Below are 16,602 nucleotides of genomic sequence, written 5' to 3'. Positions count from 1 at the left end.
TTAGCCTCCTGAGTAGCTGAGACTACAGGCGCCCGCCACTGCACCAGCTAATTTTTGTATTTTTCAGTAGAGACGGGGTTTCACCATTTTGGCCAGGCTGGTCTTGAACTCCTGACCTCATGATCCACCCACCTCGGCCTCCCAAAGTGCTGGGATTACAGGCGTAAGCCACCGCGCCCGGCCTGGTCCTTTTTTTTTTCTTCAGGCGGAGTCTTGCTCTGTCGCCCAGGCTGGAGTGCAGCGTCTACCTGTTCGTTGCTGCATCCCCAGGGCTTGGTGTTCTGCTGGGTTCATGGGAGGTGCTGAAGAGGTACCTGCTGGGTGGAGGTTACAGTGAAGGCAGCCAGACCAGAGACAGGGAGAGCCTAGCAGGCAATGTCAGGGATCCCAGGAAGTGAAGACGAGGCCCAGGCTGGGGCACTGGGAGCTGCAGTGGAGAGGAGGGGAACGCTGAGAAAGACTTGACAAGTGCTGCAGGGCATAGTGGCTCACACCACTCTGGGAGGCCGAGGCGGGCGGATCACCTGAGGTCAGGAGTTCGAGACCAGCCTGACCAACATGGCAAAACCTGGTCTCTACTAAAATACAAAAATTAGCAGTGCGTGGTGGCGGGTGCCTGTAATCCCAGCTACTCGGGAGGCTGAGGCTGGAGAATTGCTTGGACCCGGGAGGCAGAGGTTGCAGTGAGCCGAGGTCGCACCGCTGCACTCCAGCCTGGGCTACAGAGCAAGACTCTTTCAAAAAAATAAAAAGGACACACTTGACAAGACAAAAAACACTGTGTTTATCGCGTCCCTAGAGCCTAAAGGATCTGTCCTGAGCTCCTCTCTGACTCCTACTCCTCCTCCCGCTCACTCTCTCCACTCCAGCCCCACTGTCCCCTACTTGTCTTCAGCTCCTCCGCAGGACCTCTGCACATGCCGTTCCTCGGCCAGGCCACGCTTCGCCGGGACCTCCATAGTGCCCTCCTTCTTCCCCTTCAAGGCCGTGCTCTCGTGTCACCTTCTCGCAAGGCTTTTCCTCCCAGCCCCGCCCCCTCCCCCACTTCACTTTCACCATTGCTCTCCGGCAGCTCATCCTCGGACAGACCATGTATTTCCCTTTGTTGATTTACTATCTCTCTCTCCACACTGCTCGTTTGCAAGAAGCAAGACTCCATGCCAGGCCTCTCTGACTTCCAGGGGCTTGCTCTTAGCCGCTGCACATTAGGGCTCCAGGTGGCCGCTGCCACGTGGACCCCCTGCACCCCCAGCAGGGAAGCGTGCCCACCCACATGGTCACCCACGCTGCCCCAGCTCCTGGGCTCTGGCACAGAGGAAGGTGTCAGCCCTGTGCCAAGGTTTCCCCACCTGCTTCCCCCAAATCCTCAGGCACTGACTGTCTCCAGCTGGAGCTGGGTACTCCCGGCAGTCTGCCCCCGGCTGGCGGGCACCAGCTCCTGGCAGAGGGGCTGGTGTGTAATTAGAAGCTCCACAAACTCCCTAATTGCCAGTTCTTCTCCCAAACCAGGAGGCTGGCGCTGTTCTGAGCCGCCCTGTTGCCGGCTGCCTGAGGCATAGAGAGAAGAAGAAGCCAGGAGCAGAGCCAGGCTGGCGTGGAGGTGTCCCGGGGGAGGGCTGGCGAGGTCAGAGGGGACCACGGGGTGGAGAGCCAGGCTGGCGTGGAGGTGTCCCCGGGGAGGGCTGGCGAGGTCAGAGGGGACCACGGGGTGGAGGATGCCTGGCGAGTGGCCAGAGGCCAAACGTGGCACTGCGCGGGCTGCCACCCCTGCTGGGCCCAGGGTTCCTCCGCACAGTCCACCCTGCGGCCGCCTCCCTGCCTTCCCCACTATCCTCGCTTGTCCCCACCCATGCCCAGAACGGTGACATCAAACCAGCCAGGCCCATTCATTCTTTATTCAGGTGGCATAAAAATCACTACAAAAACCTTACAAAAGAGCCTTAAGGAGCTCATGGGATCCTTCCCTGCCTCGGTTCCTGAACTCCCGGGCAGAGGAGGGAGACAGGAGAGGAAGGAAGGGAAATGCTGGCAGTGTTGGGATCTCGAGGAGCCGTGGGAAGCCTGGGGTGACAAGGCACAGGGGGTAGGATGGAGGCTGATGGACTCTCGGCAGGTTAGGCCACAGCCAGGCTGTGCCAGACACGAGTTCCACGCGGGGCTGAGGACAACGCTTCGCCTCCCGAGCCACCACCAGGGCCCGTCTCTCTCCGTCCTAGCCTAGGTGTCCCGGGACAAGTCCAAAGGCAGCCCTCTCCCCCTCCCTTTTTCTCTGGTAAACAAAAGTCGGGGTGTCCCAGCTGACGTGGGGAGCAGCTAACCTGTCTCCTGGCAGAACTAGAAGCACCTCCCTCCTGCCCAGGCCCCGGTGCAGGACACCCTCTGAGCCTGTTTGGAAGAAAGATGAGGGTCAGGCTCCCGGCTCCCCGATGCCTGCCCTCCTCCCAGCCGCGCCCCCCCACCCTAAACTCCCCAAGAGGTGTTGGGAAAGAATGGCCTCTCTCAGACTGCCCCCGGCCCCTGCCCCAGTGCCACAAAGCAGGTTGGAAAGAGTCACATGAGTGGAGAGGCTGGTCCAGGCAGGGACTCTGGATGCCACAGCCACGGCCCCTCACTTGGGGCTGCCAAACTGGGGGTAATCCTCCTCCATGGGGGGCACAAGTTTTAAGTCAGGGCCGAAAAGCTTGTCTCCACGGGGGAAGCCTTTCAGGCTCTGGAGGAAGTCCTTGTTGCCCGGGGAATCCTGCTGTTCCTTGAGCTCCCGCGGTGCACTGGGGTTGGGGTTCCTCACGCTGCCCACGAAGAGGGGAAGGCCTGTGGTGTCCTCGAAGATGAAGAAGAGGAAGGGGCGGTTCACGCTGAAGGAGGACAGGGACATGCGGGACATGGCAATGCTGGTGGCCGCCGCCGCCTCCACGCCGACCTCGCTGAGCTCCAGGGTGGACTGATGCTGCACGCCGGACACCACCAGGCTCTGCTCGGAGATCCCACGCAGGTCTGGGGCCTGGAACAACTCCTGCAGGCCTGCCCAGGGCCAGAGATGGCTGGTCAGAGCTGCCCTTGGCCCCACAGGCTCCTGGAGCTGCTTGGGAGGGTGTCTGAGATCCTGGCCAGGGAACAGCTTGAACTCACAGATACCTGCTTCATTCCTATCTGGTTTCCAAGACTCAGCTTAAACACCACCTCCTCCAGGAAGCCTTCCCTGATCCCCAGCTCTAAAGTCCAACCAAGGTACATTTTCAGTGTTCTCCCAGGGGAGCTGGAGAGAAGCCCTCTCTGTCTTATCGCTTATGCTGTAGTAAGTATGTGATTGCTCATCTGCCCACCCCATTAGACTCAGCTGTTTGTACATGGTGGGCTCCCAGTGCCTGGTACAGTGCCTGGAATACAGCAGCTGCTTAGCAAATGGCTGAAGGATAGATGTTTTATTTATTTATTTTAGTTATTATAATTTTTTTTTGAGATGGAGTCTCACTCTGTCATCCAGGCTGGAGTACAGTGGCGTGATCTCGGCTCACTGCAACCTCCTCCTCCCAGGTTCAAGCAATTCTCCTGCCTCAGCCTCCCAAGTAGCTGGGATTATGGGCATGCGCCACCACGCCCGGCTAATTTTTGTATTTTTAGTGGAGATGGGCTTGGCCATGTTGGCCAGGCTGGTCTCAAACTCATGACCTCAGGTGATCCACCCTCTTTGGCCTCCCAAAGTGCTAGGATTACAGGCGTGAGCCACCATGCCCGGCCTTTATTTTTATTTTTGAGACAAGGTCTTAGTTCTGTTGCTGAGGCTGGAGTGCAGTGGCACAATTACGGCTCACTGCAGCCTCAGCCACCTGGGTTCAAGAGGGCCTCCCACCTCAACCTCCCCAGTAGCATGCACCACACCTGGCTAATTTTTGTATTTTTTGTAGAGACGGAGTTTCAATGTGTTGCACAGGCTGGTGTCGGACTCCCGGGCTCAAGCAATCCACCCACTTCAGCTTCCCAACGTGCTGGGATTACAGGCATGAGCCACTCCACCCAGCATTTCTTTAACAGTGTGACACCCCAGCTTCTCCTCCTTCCCCTTCCAGGGAAGCCAGCGAGGCTCACATGCCATCCCAGGCTCTCTACCCAGACTCTCCTTGCAATGCGAGGTCTTGGGCAGCAAAGCAGAGCCCCATTCCCCGGGCCACCCCAACTTGCTCTAGGACAGAGGGTCTGGGGGCTCATATTCAACCCTCTCCCCGCTCCCGAAGCCCTGGAAAAGAGCAGGACACAGGACAGCTCTGACTCAGCTCCACTGCCAGCCAGACGCTTCCTCCTTACCCGCCCTGCCCAGCCTGACCTCGGGGGCTGGCCCGCACCCTCCTCCTTACCCAGCTGGCTGAGGGTGGCCACCAGGTCCATTTGGTGTTTCAGATACAGCTTGGGCAGCCGGACCTTGGTGGGCCTCTCCCACACCAAAGGTGGGTGCAGGGTGTCCCAACTCAGGTTGGCCAGTACCTGGGACACATTCCATTCAAAGTGGGTGGGTACAAGGACCACAAAGCTCATGTTGTTCTTAAAGGGGAAATGAGCCACCTACAGAAAAGGGAAGGGAAGAGCATGAGGACAGAAAGCCCCGAAGCTAAGTGGGGGCGGGGCCAGCAGGTGCTCCTAAGGCAGACAATGGGGCTCCTGGCCATCCTGCCAGGCGTGTGACTGACCCCACTGCTCCTCCCACTTCCTCACTGTGGGGTGGAGTCATACTACCTGTCCCACTGCAGGCGGACACGTAACCGAATGAGATGCTTTTAAAGTTTCTAGCAGTGTGGCCGGGCATGGGGGCTCACGCCTGTAATCTCAGCACTTTGGGAGGCCGAGGCAGGCAGATCACCTGAGGTCAGGAGTTCAAGACCAGCCTGACCAACATGGCAAAACCTCATCTCAACTAAAAATACAAAAATGAGCTGGGCTTCTGTGGTGACGGGTGCTTGTAATCGCAGCTACTCAGGAGGCTGAGGCAGGAGAATTGCTTGAACTCGGGAGGTGGAGGTTGCCATGAGCCAAGATCAAGCCAGTGCACTCCAGCCTGGGGGACAGGAGTAAAAATCCGTCTCAAAAAAAAAAAAAAAAACACAACATTCTAGCAGTGTCCGCTGTCACAGACAGTGCTCAATAATACCTGGTGGTTTTCTCTCTTCACCGGCTACCAGCTGGCCGTGTGACCCGGCGTAAGGAATCGCCTGTCTTTGTCTCAGCTTCTCCAGATGTACCACAGACAGGGTCACTGGCTGTCATACCACAGCTGGGTTCTGTGGGTGAGCCACTGCCGAGTGCTGCCCTCCCTACCCTCCCTCACCTCCCTCTTGTGACTTTGCCAGCTGTGTAAATATATTGTGATTTGGCTTAAGATTTCTTTTTTTTTTCTTTTCTCTTGAGTTGGAGTCTCGCACTGTCGCCCAGGCTGGAGTGCAGTGGCGCAATCTCGGCTCACCGCAACCTCCGCCTCGTGGATTCACGCCATTCTTCTGCCTCAGCCTCCCGAGTAGCTGGGATTACAGGTGCCCGCCACTATGCCCGGCTAATTTTTTGTATTTTTAGAAGAGATGGGGTTTCACCGTGTTAGCCAGGATGGTCTCAATCTCCTGACCTCGTGATCCACCTGCCTTGGCCTCCCAAAGTGCTGGGATTACAGGCATGAGCCTATAAACCACACCCAGCCTCTTTTTTTTTTTTTTCAAGACAGAGTTTCACTCTTATTGTCCAGGCTGGAGTGCAGTGGCATGATCTTGGCTCACTGCAACCTCTGCCACCCGGGTTCAAGTGATTCTCCTGCCTCAGCCTCCCAAGTAGCTGGGACTACAGGCGCTCACCATCTCACGTGGCCAATTGATGTATTTTTAGTAGAGATGGGGTTTCACCATGTTGGCCAGGCTGGTCTCAAACTCCAGACCTCAGGTGATCCACCTGCCTCAGCCTCCCACAGTGCTGGGATTACAGGCGTGAGCCACCGTGCCCAGCCATTAAGATTTGATTTGAAGGGATTCTGCAGCAAAAGCAGTGTGGACACCACAGGGCTCGAGGGCCTCCTGCAGCTGTGACTCCTTGGGTTCCAGGCAGAGTGCCCGTGTGGAGAACCCCTGCCCGTGGGAGGATAAGCCCCGGGTTCTGGCTGTTTGGGCCTGTCTGCAGAGGGCCTGAGGACAAGAAAGGCTGAGGGGGCCTAAGGAAAGGAGACAAAGGATGAAGGAAGAGTGCGCAGGACACAGCCTGGAGGAAGGGGGAAGCAGGAAAGGGGAGCCTCGGGGAGGTGGATCAGACTGGCCTTTCAGAATGAGCTGCAGGGAAGCCAGGACGCGTTCCCGGGCCAGCCTCGCCCACAGCCCCCTCCCAGGAGGGCTGCCCAAGTGGCTTCTGGCTCCTCCCTGCAGAAGTGGCTGTGCTCTGTGTCACATTTGCCTTGGGAAGCTAACAAATACAGCCATCTCAGCCACAGCTGTCTGGCCCGGGGATCAATACCCAGGCCAAGGGGACCACATTTAGGCTAGAAGCAAGAGAGGCCACACCTGAGACAGCCTGGCACGGAATTTTATCCAATCAGAGCTGGGCGCAGTGGCTCCTGCCTGTAATCCCAGCACTTTGGGAGGCCGAGGCGGGCGGATCACTTGAGGTCAGGAGTTTGAGACCAGCCTGGCCAACATGGTGAAACCTGTCTCTACTAAAAAAAAAAATACAAAAATTGGCCGGGCGCGGTGGCTCACACCTGTAATCCCAGCACGTTGGGAGGCTGAGGCAGGCGAATCACGAGGTCAGGAGATTGAGACCATCCTGGCCAATATGGTGAAACCCCGTCTCTACTAAAAATACAAAAATTAGCTGGGCATGGTGGCGGGCGCCTGTAGTCCAAGCTACTCAGGAGGCTGAGGCAGGAGAATCCCTTGAACCCGGGAGGCGGAGATTGCAGTGAACCAAGATTGCACCACTGCACTCCAGTCTGGGTGATAGAGAGAAACTCCGTCTCAAAAACAAACAAACAAACGAACAAAATTAGCCAGGCGTGGTGGTGCATGCCTGTAGTCCCAACTACTCGAGAGGTTGAGGCAGGAGAGTGGCTTGAACCCAGGAGGCAGAGGCTGCAGTGAGCCGAGATCGAGCCACTGCACTCCAGCCTGGGTGACAGAGCAAGACTCTGTCTCAAAAAAAAAAAAAAGAAGAAATTTATCCAATCAGAATGTTCCACGCAAGATGCTGAGAAATCCAATCGAATCAGATCCTCCTTTCTAAGGAGCACTGTGTGAGCGCCCCGTGGAATCTCCCAGGCTGGGGGCTGCAGAGACCCTGAGTGGCTACATGGCCGTGGGGTGGTCCCTGTGCTGCCCCAAAGTCCATGGGCCCTTGTAATAAACCCTTATCAACAATGGTCACCTGAGTCTCAATTCAATGCCCCCTCCTCACAGAATTCTCCCTTACCACTCTAAAATGCCTAAATAAGGCCAGGCCTGGTGGCTCATGCCCGTAATCCCAGCACTTAGGGAGGCCGAGGTGGGCAGATGACCTGAGGTCAGGAGTTCAAGGCCAGCCTTTGTTTTTTCTGAGTCGGAGTCTCAATCTGTCTCCCAGGCTGGAGTGCAGTGGTGCGATCTCAGCCCACTGCAGCCTCCGTCTCCCGGGTTCAAGTGATTCTCCTGCCTCAGCCTCCAGAGTATCTGGGATTACAGGCGCCCGCCACCATGGCTGGCTAATTTTTGTATTTTTAGTAGAGACGGGGCTTTGCTATGTTGGTCAGGCTGGTCTCGAACTCCTGACCTCAAAATCACGGCTCACTGCAACCTTTGCCTCCTGGGTTCAAGTGATTCTCCTGCCTCAGCCTCTGGAGTAGCTGGGATTATAGGCACCTGCCACCACGCCTGGCTAATTTTTGTATTTTTGGTAGAAACGGGGTTTCAAATCTTGGCCAGGCTGGTCTCGAACTCCTGACCTTATGATCCACCTGCCTGGGCCTCCCAAAGTGCTGGGATTACAGCCGTGAGCCACCGCGCCCGGCCAAAATCACCTTCTTTTTCAGTTTTCCCTCCACAGCGCTTCCCAGCGTCTGGAATTCCTGTGTTGATGTCCATTCACTGTTGCACTGTGTATCCTCCTTCCTAAGAGCAGAGACCTGGCCTCCCTCATGCTCCACAAAAACCCTAGTGCTTAGAACAGTATCTGGAACACAGCAAATGCCCAGTATATTTTCATTGAATTACTAAACCTCAAAGAGCCTGGAGCCTCAGTCCTCCTGCCAGGTAGGATGGGGGATCATGGGACCTTTTGCAGTTGCCTGCCTAGGGGACATGGAGGCAAGAAAGGCGAGACAGCCTCCACCCATCCCTGTGCCTGCTCCACAGCCTGTCCACTCCCTTCCCCACCTCCCAGCCTCAGGCCCAGCCTGCTGGACAACCAAGGGTGACCTGGATCTCAGGCTGCTCCAGCAAGAACCAGCGCAGCGGGTACGTGCGGGCCTGCATCATTTCCACGGGCACCGTGAACTGCTCGTCCAGGTGGAAGGAGTCTCTCTGGGTAAGGCTCGGGTCAAACTTGTTCCTCCAGAAACCTGAAACCCAGCAGAGGGCAGGGGTCACGTCGACGGGGACCAGCTTGGGGCAGAGGGCAGGGGTCACGTCGATGGGGACCAGCTTGGGCTCTGCACCCCCAGCCCGTTGCCCGTCCCACCCAGAATCCATTCAAGGATGAGACAGCGGTGGAGGCCAAGACCCCAGGGAATGCTAGCTGGCATCCAGTTGATCTAAGATCTCTTTCCCGTAGCATTTTTGAAATCTGGGCTTGTGTTTTCCCCAACCCCTGCAATTCTCCTAGGAACCTCCTCCTGGATCTTTTTTTTTTTTTTTTTTGAGACAGAGTCTCGCTCTGTCGCCCAGGCTGGAGTGCAGTGGCACGACCTCCACTCACTGCAACCTCCACCGCCTCCCGGGTTCACGCCATTCTCCTGCCTCAGCCTCCCGAGTAGCTGGGACTACAGGTGCCCGCCACTACGCCCAGCTAATTTTTTTGCATTTTTAGCAGAGATGGGGGTTTCACCGTGTTAGCCAGGATGGTCTCCATCTCCTGACCTCGTGATCTGCCCGCCTCGGCCTCCCAAAGTGCTGGGATTACAGGCGTGAGCCACCGCGCCCAGCCCCTCCTGGATCTTTTCAGACCATTTGTTCCCAGGGTATTCTCTCTAGAACAACTCATCTGGCTCCTGGGCACCCATCCCCACCACACCCAGACAGCCTCCTGCCTCATGGCCCAGACTGAGGAAGAAAGGAGACCCTCAGAACAAAGCCTGCATGGCCAGGCGCGGTGGCTCACGCCTGTAATCCCAGCACTTTGGGAGGCCGAGGTGGGCGGATCACCTGAGGTCAGGAGTTCAAGGCCAGCCTGGCCAACATGGTGAAACCCTGTCTCTACTAAAATACAAAAATTAGCTGGGTGTGGTGGCAGATGCCTGTAATCCCAGCTACTGGGGAGGCTGAGCCAGGAGAATCGCTTCAACCTGGGAGGCGGAGTTTGCAGGGAGCCGAGATGGCGCCACTGCGCTCCACCCTGGGTGACAGAGCGAGACTAGTCTCAAAAAAACAAAAAGGCCTGCACGTCCCAGCTCAGCCTACAGGGTGGGGGATCTGAGAGGAGGAGGAGCGCACCCTGGAAGTGGATGGCGTTGAGGAGAAGCAACACGGTGTCTTCCGGCAGCCCAGAGAGGAATTCCTGAATCTTCCCCTCTGTGGCCTCCTTCACCCATTGGTTGATGTTTGCCAGGTCATCTTCCTGCTTTCCCGTCAGGCTCACGGGCTTTGCCCCAAATAGCTGTTCGGATTGTTCCAGGAAATCTTCTTTGATGGGAAATCCTGCACGGAGGCAGCACAAGCTGTTCCCAGGGCTCCAGGCTCCACAGCCAGACACGCCCCTACTTGCTACCAGAGGCCCAGCCCCTTGCTCTCACCCTCCTCCACCCAGGGCAGGACTGAGGGAGCTCCCTGCCATCAGCGCCTACCTTTCTGCAGGTACATCCTGGCAGCCAGTCGGAACGCGCCGGGGCCCAGGTCCTGGCAGAGGCGGCTCAGCAGATGGGGGAGGCAGGGCCCTGAGCCTGCGTGCAGCACCTGTTGCAGCCTCTGCAACGTGTGGTTCTGAGCACCTGGAGGGCACCGCACAGGCTGAGGCCCGGCTGCGGGTCCTTTCTCACCCCCACTGCCCACTCCAGTCCCTCCTGGATACCCGTGACAAGCACGTCCACGGGACCACACGCCATCCTTCCACAGCCACGGATCTGTTCTGCGTGACTCTCACCCCTGTGGCTGACAGGCTGGGTGACCTCACCCCCCGCAAGTTACCTTCCCTCTCTGGGCTTCTGTTTCCCACAGTGAGACTCTCCAGCACAGTGGGAAAGAGTGTAGCTAGCAAACTCTCGCATAAGAATCACCAGGAGGGGCCGGGCGCGGTGGCTCACGCCTGTAATCCCAGCACTTTGGGAGGCTGAGGCAGGTTGATCACCTTAGGTCGAGAGTTCGAGACCACCCTGGCCAACATGGTGAAACCCTGTCTCTACTAAAAATACAAAAATCAGCTGTGCATGGTGGCTGGTGCCTGTGATCCCAGCTATTTGGGAGGCTGAGGCAGGAGAATTGCTTGAACCCGGGAGACAGAGGTTGCAGTGAGCTGAGATCACACCACTGCACTCTAGCCTGGGTGACAGAGCAAGACTCTGTCTCAAAAAAAAAAAAAAATCACCAGGAGGACTTGTAAATAAGCAGATTCCCCGGCCCAGTCCCTGAGATCTGATTCACATAGACAGATGGGTGGGGGCCCGGGAATCTGCATTTGTTGTTGCTGTTGTTTGAGATGGAATCTTGCTCTGTCGCCCAGGCTGGAGTGCAGTGGCGCCATCTCGGCTTACTGTAACCTCCAACTCCCAGGTTCAAACAATTCTCTGCCTCAGCCTCCTGAGTAGCTGGAATTACAGGTGCGCACCACCACGCACAGCTAATTTTTTTGTATTTTTAGTAGAGACAGTTTCACCATGTTGGCCAGGCTGGTCTTGAACTCCTGACCTCATGATCCACCCGCCTCAGCCTCCCAAAGTGCTGGGATTACAGGCGTGACCCACCGCCCCAGCCTAGGAATCTGCATTTTTACCAAACAGCCACGTGACCCTGGTGGAGGAACCGCCCGCGGAGAACCACTGGAGTACTGAGTTCCTACTGGCCTCCCAGCTCTCTTGGTCTGGACAAGTGGTGCCAGGGTACCTAGTGCCAGGTGAGACAGCGCCAGGGCCACACTCAGGGGTGACAGGATGAGGTTGGGGCAGGTGGACGTTTGAGCCACCAGGGAGAACAGGTCGGCAGTGAAGGCCATCATGGCCCGGGCCAGCCTGCGGGTCTGCTCCGGGGTGGGGTCTCTGCTGCAGACTCCTGGGGGACTCTTCAGGGCAGTCTGGCCACCAGGCTCCTGCAGGGACAGATCAGGGGTCAGGGAGGTCAAGGGGTCAGCTCCAGGTTCTGTGTTGAAGGTCTTGTCACAGCCCCTGTGCCTGAGGACAGCAGGGCCTTGTCCCAGCCCCAGGGAAGAGGGAGCGTCAGACGGAGGGCACTGGCATTCTGGGGCCTGGCGCCCACCTTCGGTCCTCCCCACCCTCTCTCCCTTCTGGCCTCTGGACTCCAGAGCCTCAGCCTCAGCACACGCCCCCGCCCCCCGACCCCTGCCAATGGGCCCTCCTCCCTCTAGCCCCGCCCACTCTTCCCCAGCCCCACCTGGTTGTACCTGGTTGCCCAACTTGAGCAGGGTAAGTGGGGACACCTGCTCCTGGTTCGGCCCGCTAGTTAGCTGCGGAAAGGAGCAAGCAGATGGAGACCGACCCTTCCCACAGGCCCCCCACCCTGCCCAAGCCACCGGTGAGACCCCCGGGACCTTCCCCCCCGTCACAGGCTCCTCACTCCCCAGTACCTGCCGGCCCAAGGGCTCCATGGCGCTCACAGGGGAGAACTGTGGAGAAAGGGATGAGGATAGGAGGTCCCCTCGGAGCCAAGCCCTCCCTCCATGCCAACGCCCCTCTTCTTCCCCCTCCACCCCACCCCACCTTGACTTCAGCCCAGCCTCACCACGGAGCAGGGGCCTTGCAGGCAGGACCAGCTGAGCACCAGGAGCCCCCAGAGCAGCGCCATGTTCCTGTGGCAGGGACAGAAAGCTCTGTTCCCATCTCACATCCCCACGCCCGCCAGGGAATCCTACCCACGCGATCACAGATAACGCCAAGTCCTGGGTCATGATTGCCAAGGGGAAGAAGCAGGCTCCAGAATCAGAACAGACCCCAAACACACGAGCAGCGGCTCCCACTCCTGCAGCTGGGACATCCGCCCTGGCTTCTCCCCCTTTTTAGTTTCTGGTGTTTCATATTTCATGCATTTCATGCACTGAGGGTGTTTTAGTGAATAGGAGGGAAATACCAAAACAAAAACGTTCTCATTCTACAAGGCCCTGCACTGTGAATCAGATCTGTGTCTGAATCCAGGCTGCCTCTTGCCAAAGGACCTTGGCATTTCCCATAACTCCGCCAGGCTTGGCCTTACCTTGTAAAACGGTGGCACAAGTCCCTCACTCCTCTCACATGCATGGTGAGGACCAAAATAAGACCGTCTCTTTGGGACTTTTTGTTGTTTATTTTTTGAGACGGAGTTTCGATCTCGTTGACCAGGCTGGAGTGCAGTGGCACGATCTCGGCTCACCGCAACCTCCACCTCCCAGGTTCAAGCGATTCTCCTGCTTCAGCCTCCCGAATAGCTGGGATTACAGGCATGCGCCACCACGCCTGGCTAATTCTGTATTTCTTAGTAGAAACGGGGTTTCTCTGTGTTAGTCAGGCTGGTCTTAAACTCCGAACCTCAGGTGATCCTCCTGCCTTGGCCTCCCAAAGTGCTAGGATTACAGGCATGAGCCACTGCACCCGGCATAAGACCATCTTTGTGGCCAGGCACGGTGGCTCAAGCCTGTAATCCCAGCACTTTGGGAGGCCAGGGGCAGGTGGATCACCTGAGGTCGGGAGTTCAAGACCAGCCTGGCCAACATGGTGAAACCCCATCTCTACTGAAAATATAAAAATTAGCCAGGCGTGGTGGTGGGCCCCTGTAATCCCAGCTACTCGGGAGGCTGAGGCAGAGAACTGCTTGAACCCGGGAGGCAGAGGTTGCAGTGAGCCGAGATCACGCCACTGCACTCCAGCCTGGGTGACAGAGCAAGACTCTGTCTCAAAAAAATAAATAAGGCCATCTTTGTAAACCCTGAGTACAATGCTTGGCACTCCCCCGATGGCTGGGGTCAGCTTGGCTCAAGGCCACCTCTTCTGGGAAGCCTGCCCTGAAGCCTCCACTGCAGAGCTCCAACACAGAGCTCCTACCCAGCCTGCTGCATCCATTTAGCCTGTCTTTTTTTTTTTTTTTTTTTTTTTTTTGAGACGGAGTTTCATTCTTATCATGCAGGCTGGAGTGCAATGGCACAATCTCGGCTCACTGCAACCTCCGCCTCCTGGGTTAAAGCGATTCTCCTGCCTCAGCCTCCCGAGTAGCTGGGATTACAGGCATGTGCCACCACGCCTGGCTAATTTTGTATTTTTAGTAGAGACGGGGTTTCTCCATGTTGGTCAGGCTGGTCTCGAACTCCTGACCTCAGGTGATCCACCTGCCTCAGCCTCCCAAAGTGCTGGGATGACAGGCATGAGTCACCGCGCCCAGCCCTAACCCGTCTTTCTCAGGCTGGTCAGGTCTTGCCCACAAGGCTGGACATACCTGTGAGGCCCTGAGGTCTCACCAGGGGTGGCAAGGTGGCCAGAGAGCTGCCTTTTGACCCAGCAGCAGAGCCCAGTGAATGACTCTGGCCAGAGCCACCTCTGCACTTAGGAGCATCACAGGCCTCTGCCCCAGGCTGGCTCTGGGAAGGGCAGGTGTTGGTCTCAGGAGGATAAGTCAGAGCAGGTCTCAGTCTACCTCCAGCCCACCCCCATCTCGGGGCCAACCCTTCTGGAGGATCCTTTGGTCCCCCCAGCCCCACCCCCATCCCACACAAGAGCCCTTGGCCAGGGCCCCAACTCCGACCTGGGCATTAGAATCTTCTTGCCAAGAACAGGCTCCAGTTTTTCAAGTCCCAGAAGAGGCTGGGGAGTGACAGGCCTCCTGAATAAATCCCAGACCCCTCAGCCAGGGAGGCAGCTCCCTCCTCCTCTCCCGCCCAAGGAGCAGGCCGAGCCGCCCCTCCCCTCGTACCTCTGTGGGCTCCTTGCTGTCACACACGACGTTCCTCTGGCCCCACTTGGGTGCTCCTCACTCTCTGCCCAGGCTCCAACCAGCCCAGCCCACCCCTCCCCTCCCACCAGGACCTTTACTCTCAGCCAACCCCTGTTCAGATTGCTTTCTCTTCTGGTAAATATTGACTTGCACATCCGGTTAAACATTGATCTTGAAGCCAGAAGCCCCTTTCCCACCAGGGCATCTAACCCTGAGGCAGCCACGCAGAACCCCCTATATTTGGGTCCCCCCCCCACCGAGTCTGGAAAGAGGAAGTTCAGGAGGAGAGAGGTGAAGAGACTGGATCTGGCTAGCCAAGAGGGCGGATCCAGAAAGCACAGGAACCTAGCACTGTGTTAAGCCTTCCAGAGACCCCACGAGGTGTGGATTATCCCTGGTTCAGCCAGGCTCAGAGAGGCCATGTGACCAGCCCAAGGACACAGAGCTGGGCTAAGGCACATCCAGATTCTCACTCCCAATGTCCTTTCTTCTCCCAGAGAGCTGCCTCCCGCTCCTGAGGGGAGGAAAGGGGAAGCCACAAGAGCCTGTGCAGAGAGCCCGGGATAGGAAGCCCACTCCCAACCTTACAAGCCCAGGATTGGGTTGGCTGCCTTCAGACTGGGCCGGAAGGCAGGGGGTGAGGGAGGAGAGATGAGAGGGACTCAACCTCTCCCACCGTCCTGCCACTCCAGAGCAATGTCTCTTTCCCCTACCCAAGAGTGAGGGTTCTGGAAACTGACCTGGGGCTGTATGAACCAGAAGCCTGGCAGCCCGTGCAAACATCAGGCTGCTTCCCACCCTCACACCTGCTCCTCGCTCCCTGCATCAAGCTGCCTCCCACCCTCACACCTGTGCCTCACTCCCTGCATCAGGCTGCCTCCCACCCTCACTGTCCTGCTCCTCACTCCCTGCATCAGGCCGCTTCCCACCCTCACTGTCCTGCTCCTCACTCCCTGCATCAGGCTGCTTCCCACCCTCACTGTCCTGCTCCTCACTCCCTGCATCAAGCTCCTTCCCACCCTCACTGTCCTGCTCCTCACTCCCTGCATCAGGCTCCTTCCCACCCTCACCGTCCTGCTCCTCACTCCCTGCATCAGGCTCCTTCCCACCCTCACTGTCCTGCTCCTCACTCCCTGCATCAGGCTCCTTCCCACCCTCACGCCTGCTCCTCACTCCCTGCATCAGGCTCCTTCCCACCCTCATGCCTGCTCCTCACTCCCTGCATCAGGCCACTTTCCACCCTCACTGTCCTGCTCCTCACTCCCTGCATCAAGCTCCTTCCCACCCTCACTGTCCTGCTCCTCACTCCCTGCATCAGGCTCCTTCCCACCCTCACGCCTGCTCCTCACTCCCTGCATCAGGCTCCTTCCCACCCTCATGCCTGCTCCTCACTCTCTGCATCAGGCCACTTTCCATGCTCACTGTCCTGCACCTCCCTCCCTGCATCAGGCCGCTTCCCACCCTCACGCCTGCTCCTCACTCCCTGCATCAGGCTCCTTCCCACCCTCACGCCTGCTCCTCACTCCCTGCATCAGGCTCCTTCCCACTCTCACTGTCCTGCTCCTCACTCCCTGCATCAGGCCGCTTCCCACCCTCACGACTGCTCCTCACTCCCTGCATCAGGCTCCTTCCCACCCTCATGCCTGCTCCTCACTCCCTGCATCAGGCCACTTTCCACCCTCACTATCCTGCTCCTCACTCCCTGCATCAGGCTCCTTCCCACCTCACTGTCCTGCTCCTCACTCCCTGCATCAGGCTGCTTCCTCACGCCTGCTCCTCACTCCCTGCATCAGGCTCCTTCCCGACCTCAGGCCTGCTCCTCACTCCCTGCATCAGGCTCCTTCCCACCCTCACTGTCCTGCACCTCACTCCCTGCATCAGGCCACCTCCCACCCTCACTGTCCTGCGCCTCACTCCCTGCATCAGGCCGCCTCCCACCCTCACTGTCCTGCTCCTCACTCCCTGCATCAGGCTCCTTCCCACTCTCACTGTCCTGCTCCTCACTCCCTGCATCAGGCCGCTTTCCACCCTCACTGTCCTGCTCCTCACTCCCTCCATCAGGCCGCTTTCCACCCTCACTGTCCTGCTCCTCACTCCCTGCATCAAGCCGCTTCCCACCCTCACTGTCCTGCTCCTCACTCCCTGCATCAAGCTCCTTCCCACCCTCACTGTCCTGCATCAGGCTCCTTCCCACCCTCACACCTGCTCCTCACTGCCTGCATCAGGCCACTTCCCACCCCCACTGTCCTGCTCCTCACTCCCTGCATCAGGCTCCTTCCCACCCTCACCGTCCTGTGCCTCACTCCCTGCATCAGGCCACTTCCCACCCCCA

At 57.9% G+C, this 16,602-nt stretch overlaps 1 protein-coding gene across 4 annotated transcripts; it reads right to left on the bottom strand.

Moving 5' to 3' along the window:
• Positions 1–1,880: 1,880 nt before the first annotated feature.
• Positions 1,881–15,141, bottom strand: SERPINF2 (serpin family F member 2). Of its 4 annotated transcripts, none has more exons than XM_034941239.3 (10): positions 12,304–15,141; positions 12,074–12,162; positions 11,941–11,979; positions 11,758–11,820; positions 11,244–11,445; positions 9,992–10,135; positions 9,642–9,845; positions 8,409–8,551; positions 4,353–4,557; positions 1,881–3,021 (listed from the first exon to the last, which is right to left on the bottom strand). In XM_034941239.3, exons 3-10 carry the CDS (start codon positions 11,959–11,961, stop codon positions 2,609–2,611), a joined length of 1,395 nt encoding a protein of 464 aa, XP_034797130.1. In that variant the 5' UTR covers positions 11,962–11,979; positions 12,074–12,162; positions 12,304–15,141; the 3' UTR covers positions 1,881–2,608. The 4 variants fall into 4 exon arrangements, with proteins under 4 accessions (XP_034797130.1, XP_034797129.1, XP_008968199.1 ...); XM_034941238.3 differs by having other exon boundaries at positions 12,096–12,162; XM_008969951.6 differs by having other exon boundaries at positions 12,096–12,162; positions 12,564–15,141.
• Between the last annotated feature and the right edge of the window lie 1,461 nt (positions 15,142–16,602).

The sequence above is a fragment of the Pan paniscus genome, chromosome 19, assembly GCF_029289425.2.
Source record: "Pan paniscus chromosome 19, NHGRI_mPanPan1-v2.0_pri, whole genome shotgun sequence".
NCBI classification, from domain to species: domain Eukaryota; kingdom Metazoa; phylum Chordata; class Mammalia; order Primates; family Hominidae; genus Pan; species Pan paniscus.
Note: the sequence above shows the minus strand (reverse complement) of the source record. Positions and strands in the feature narration are given on the sequence as shown.

Coding starts and splice junctions, on each gene's coding strand:
- SERPINF2 (XM_003816851.6), bottom strand. CDS start 14,437: ATGTTTAACCGGATGTGCAAGTCAATATTTACCAGAAGAGAAAGCAAT. Junction 11,980..12,095: donor TGCAAGGCCCCTGCTCCGTG/GTGAGGCTGGGC, acceptor CTTTCTCCACAG/TTCTCCCCTGTGAGCGCCAT. Junction 10,136..11,243: donor GCTGTCTCACCTGGCACTAG/GTACCCTGGCAC, acceptor GGTGCCCTCCAG/GTGCTCAGAACCACACGTTG.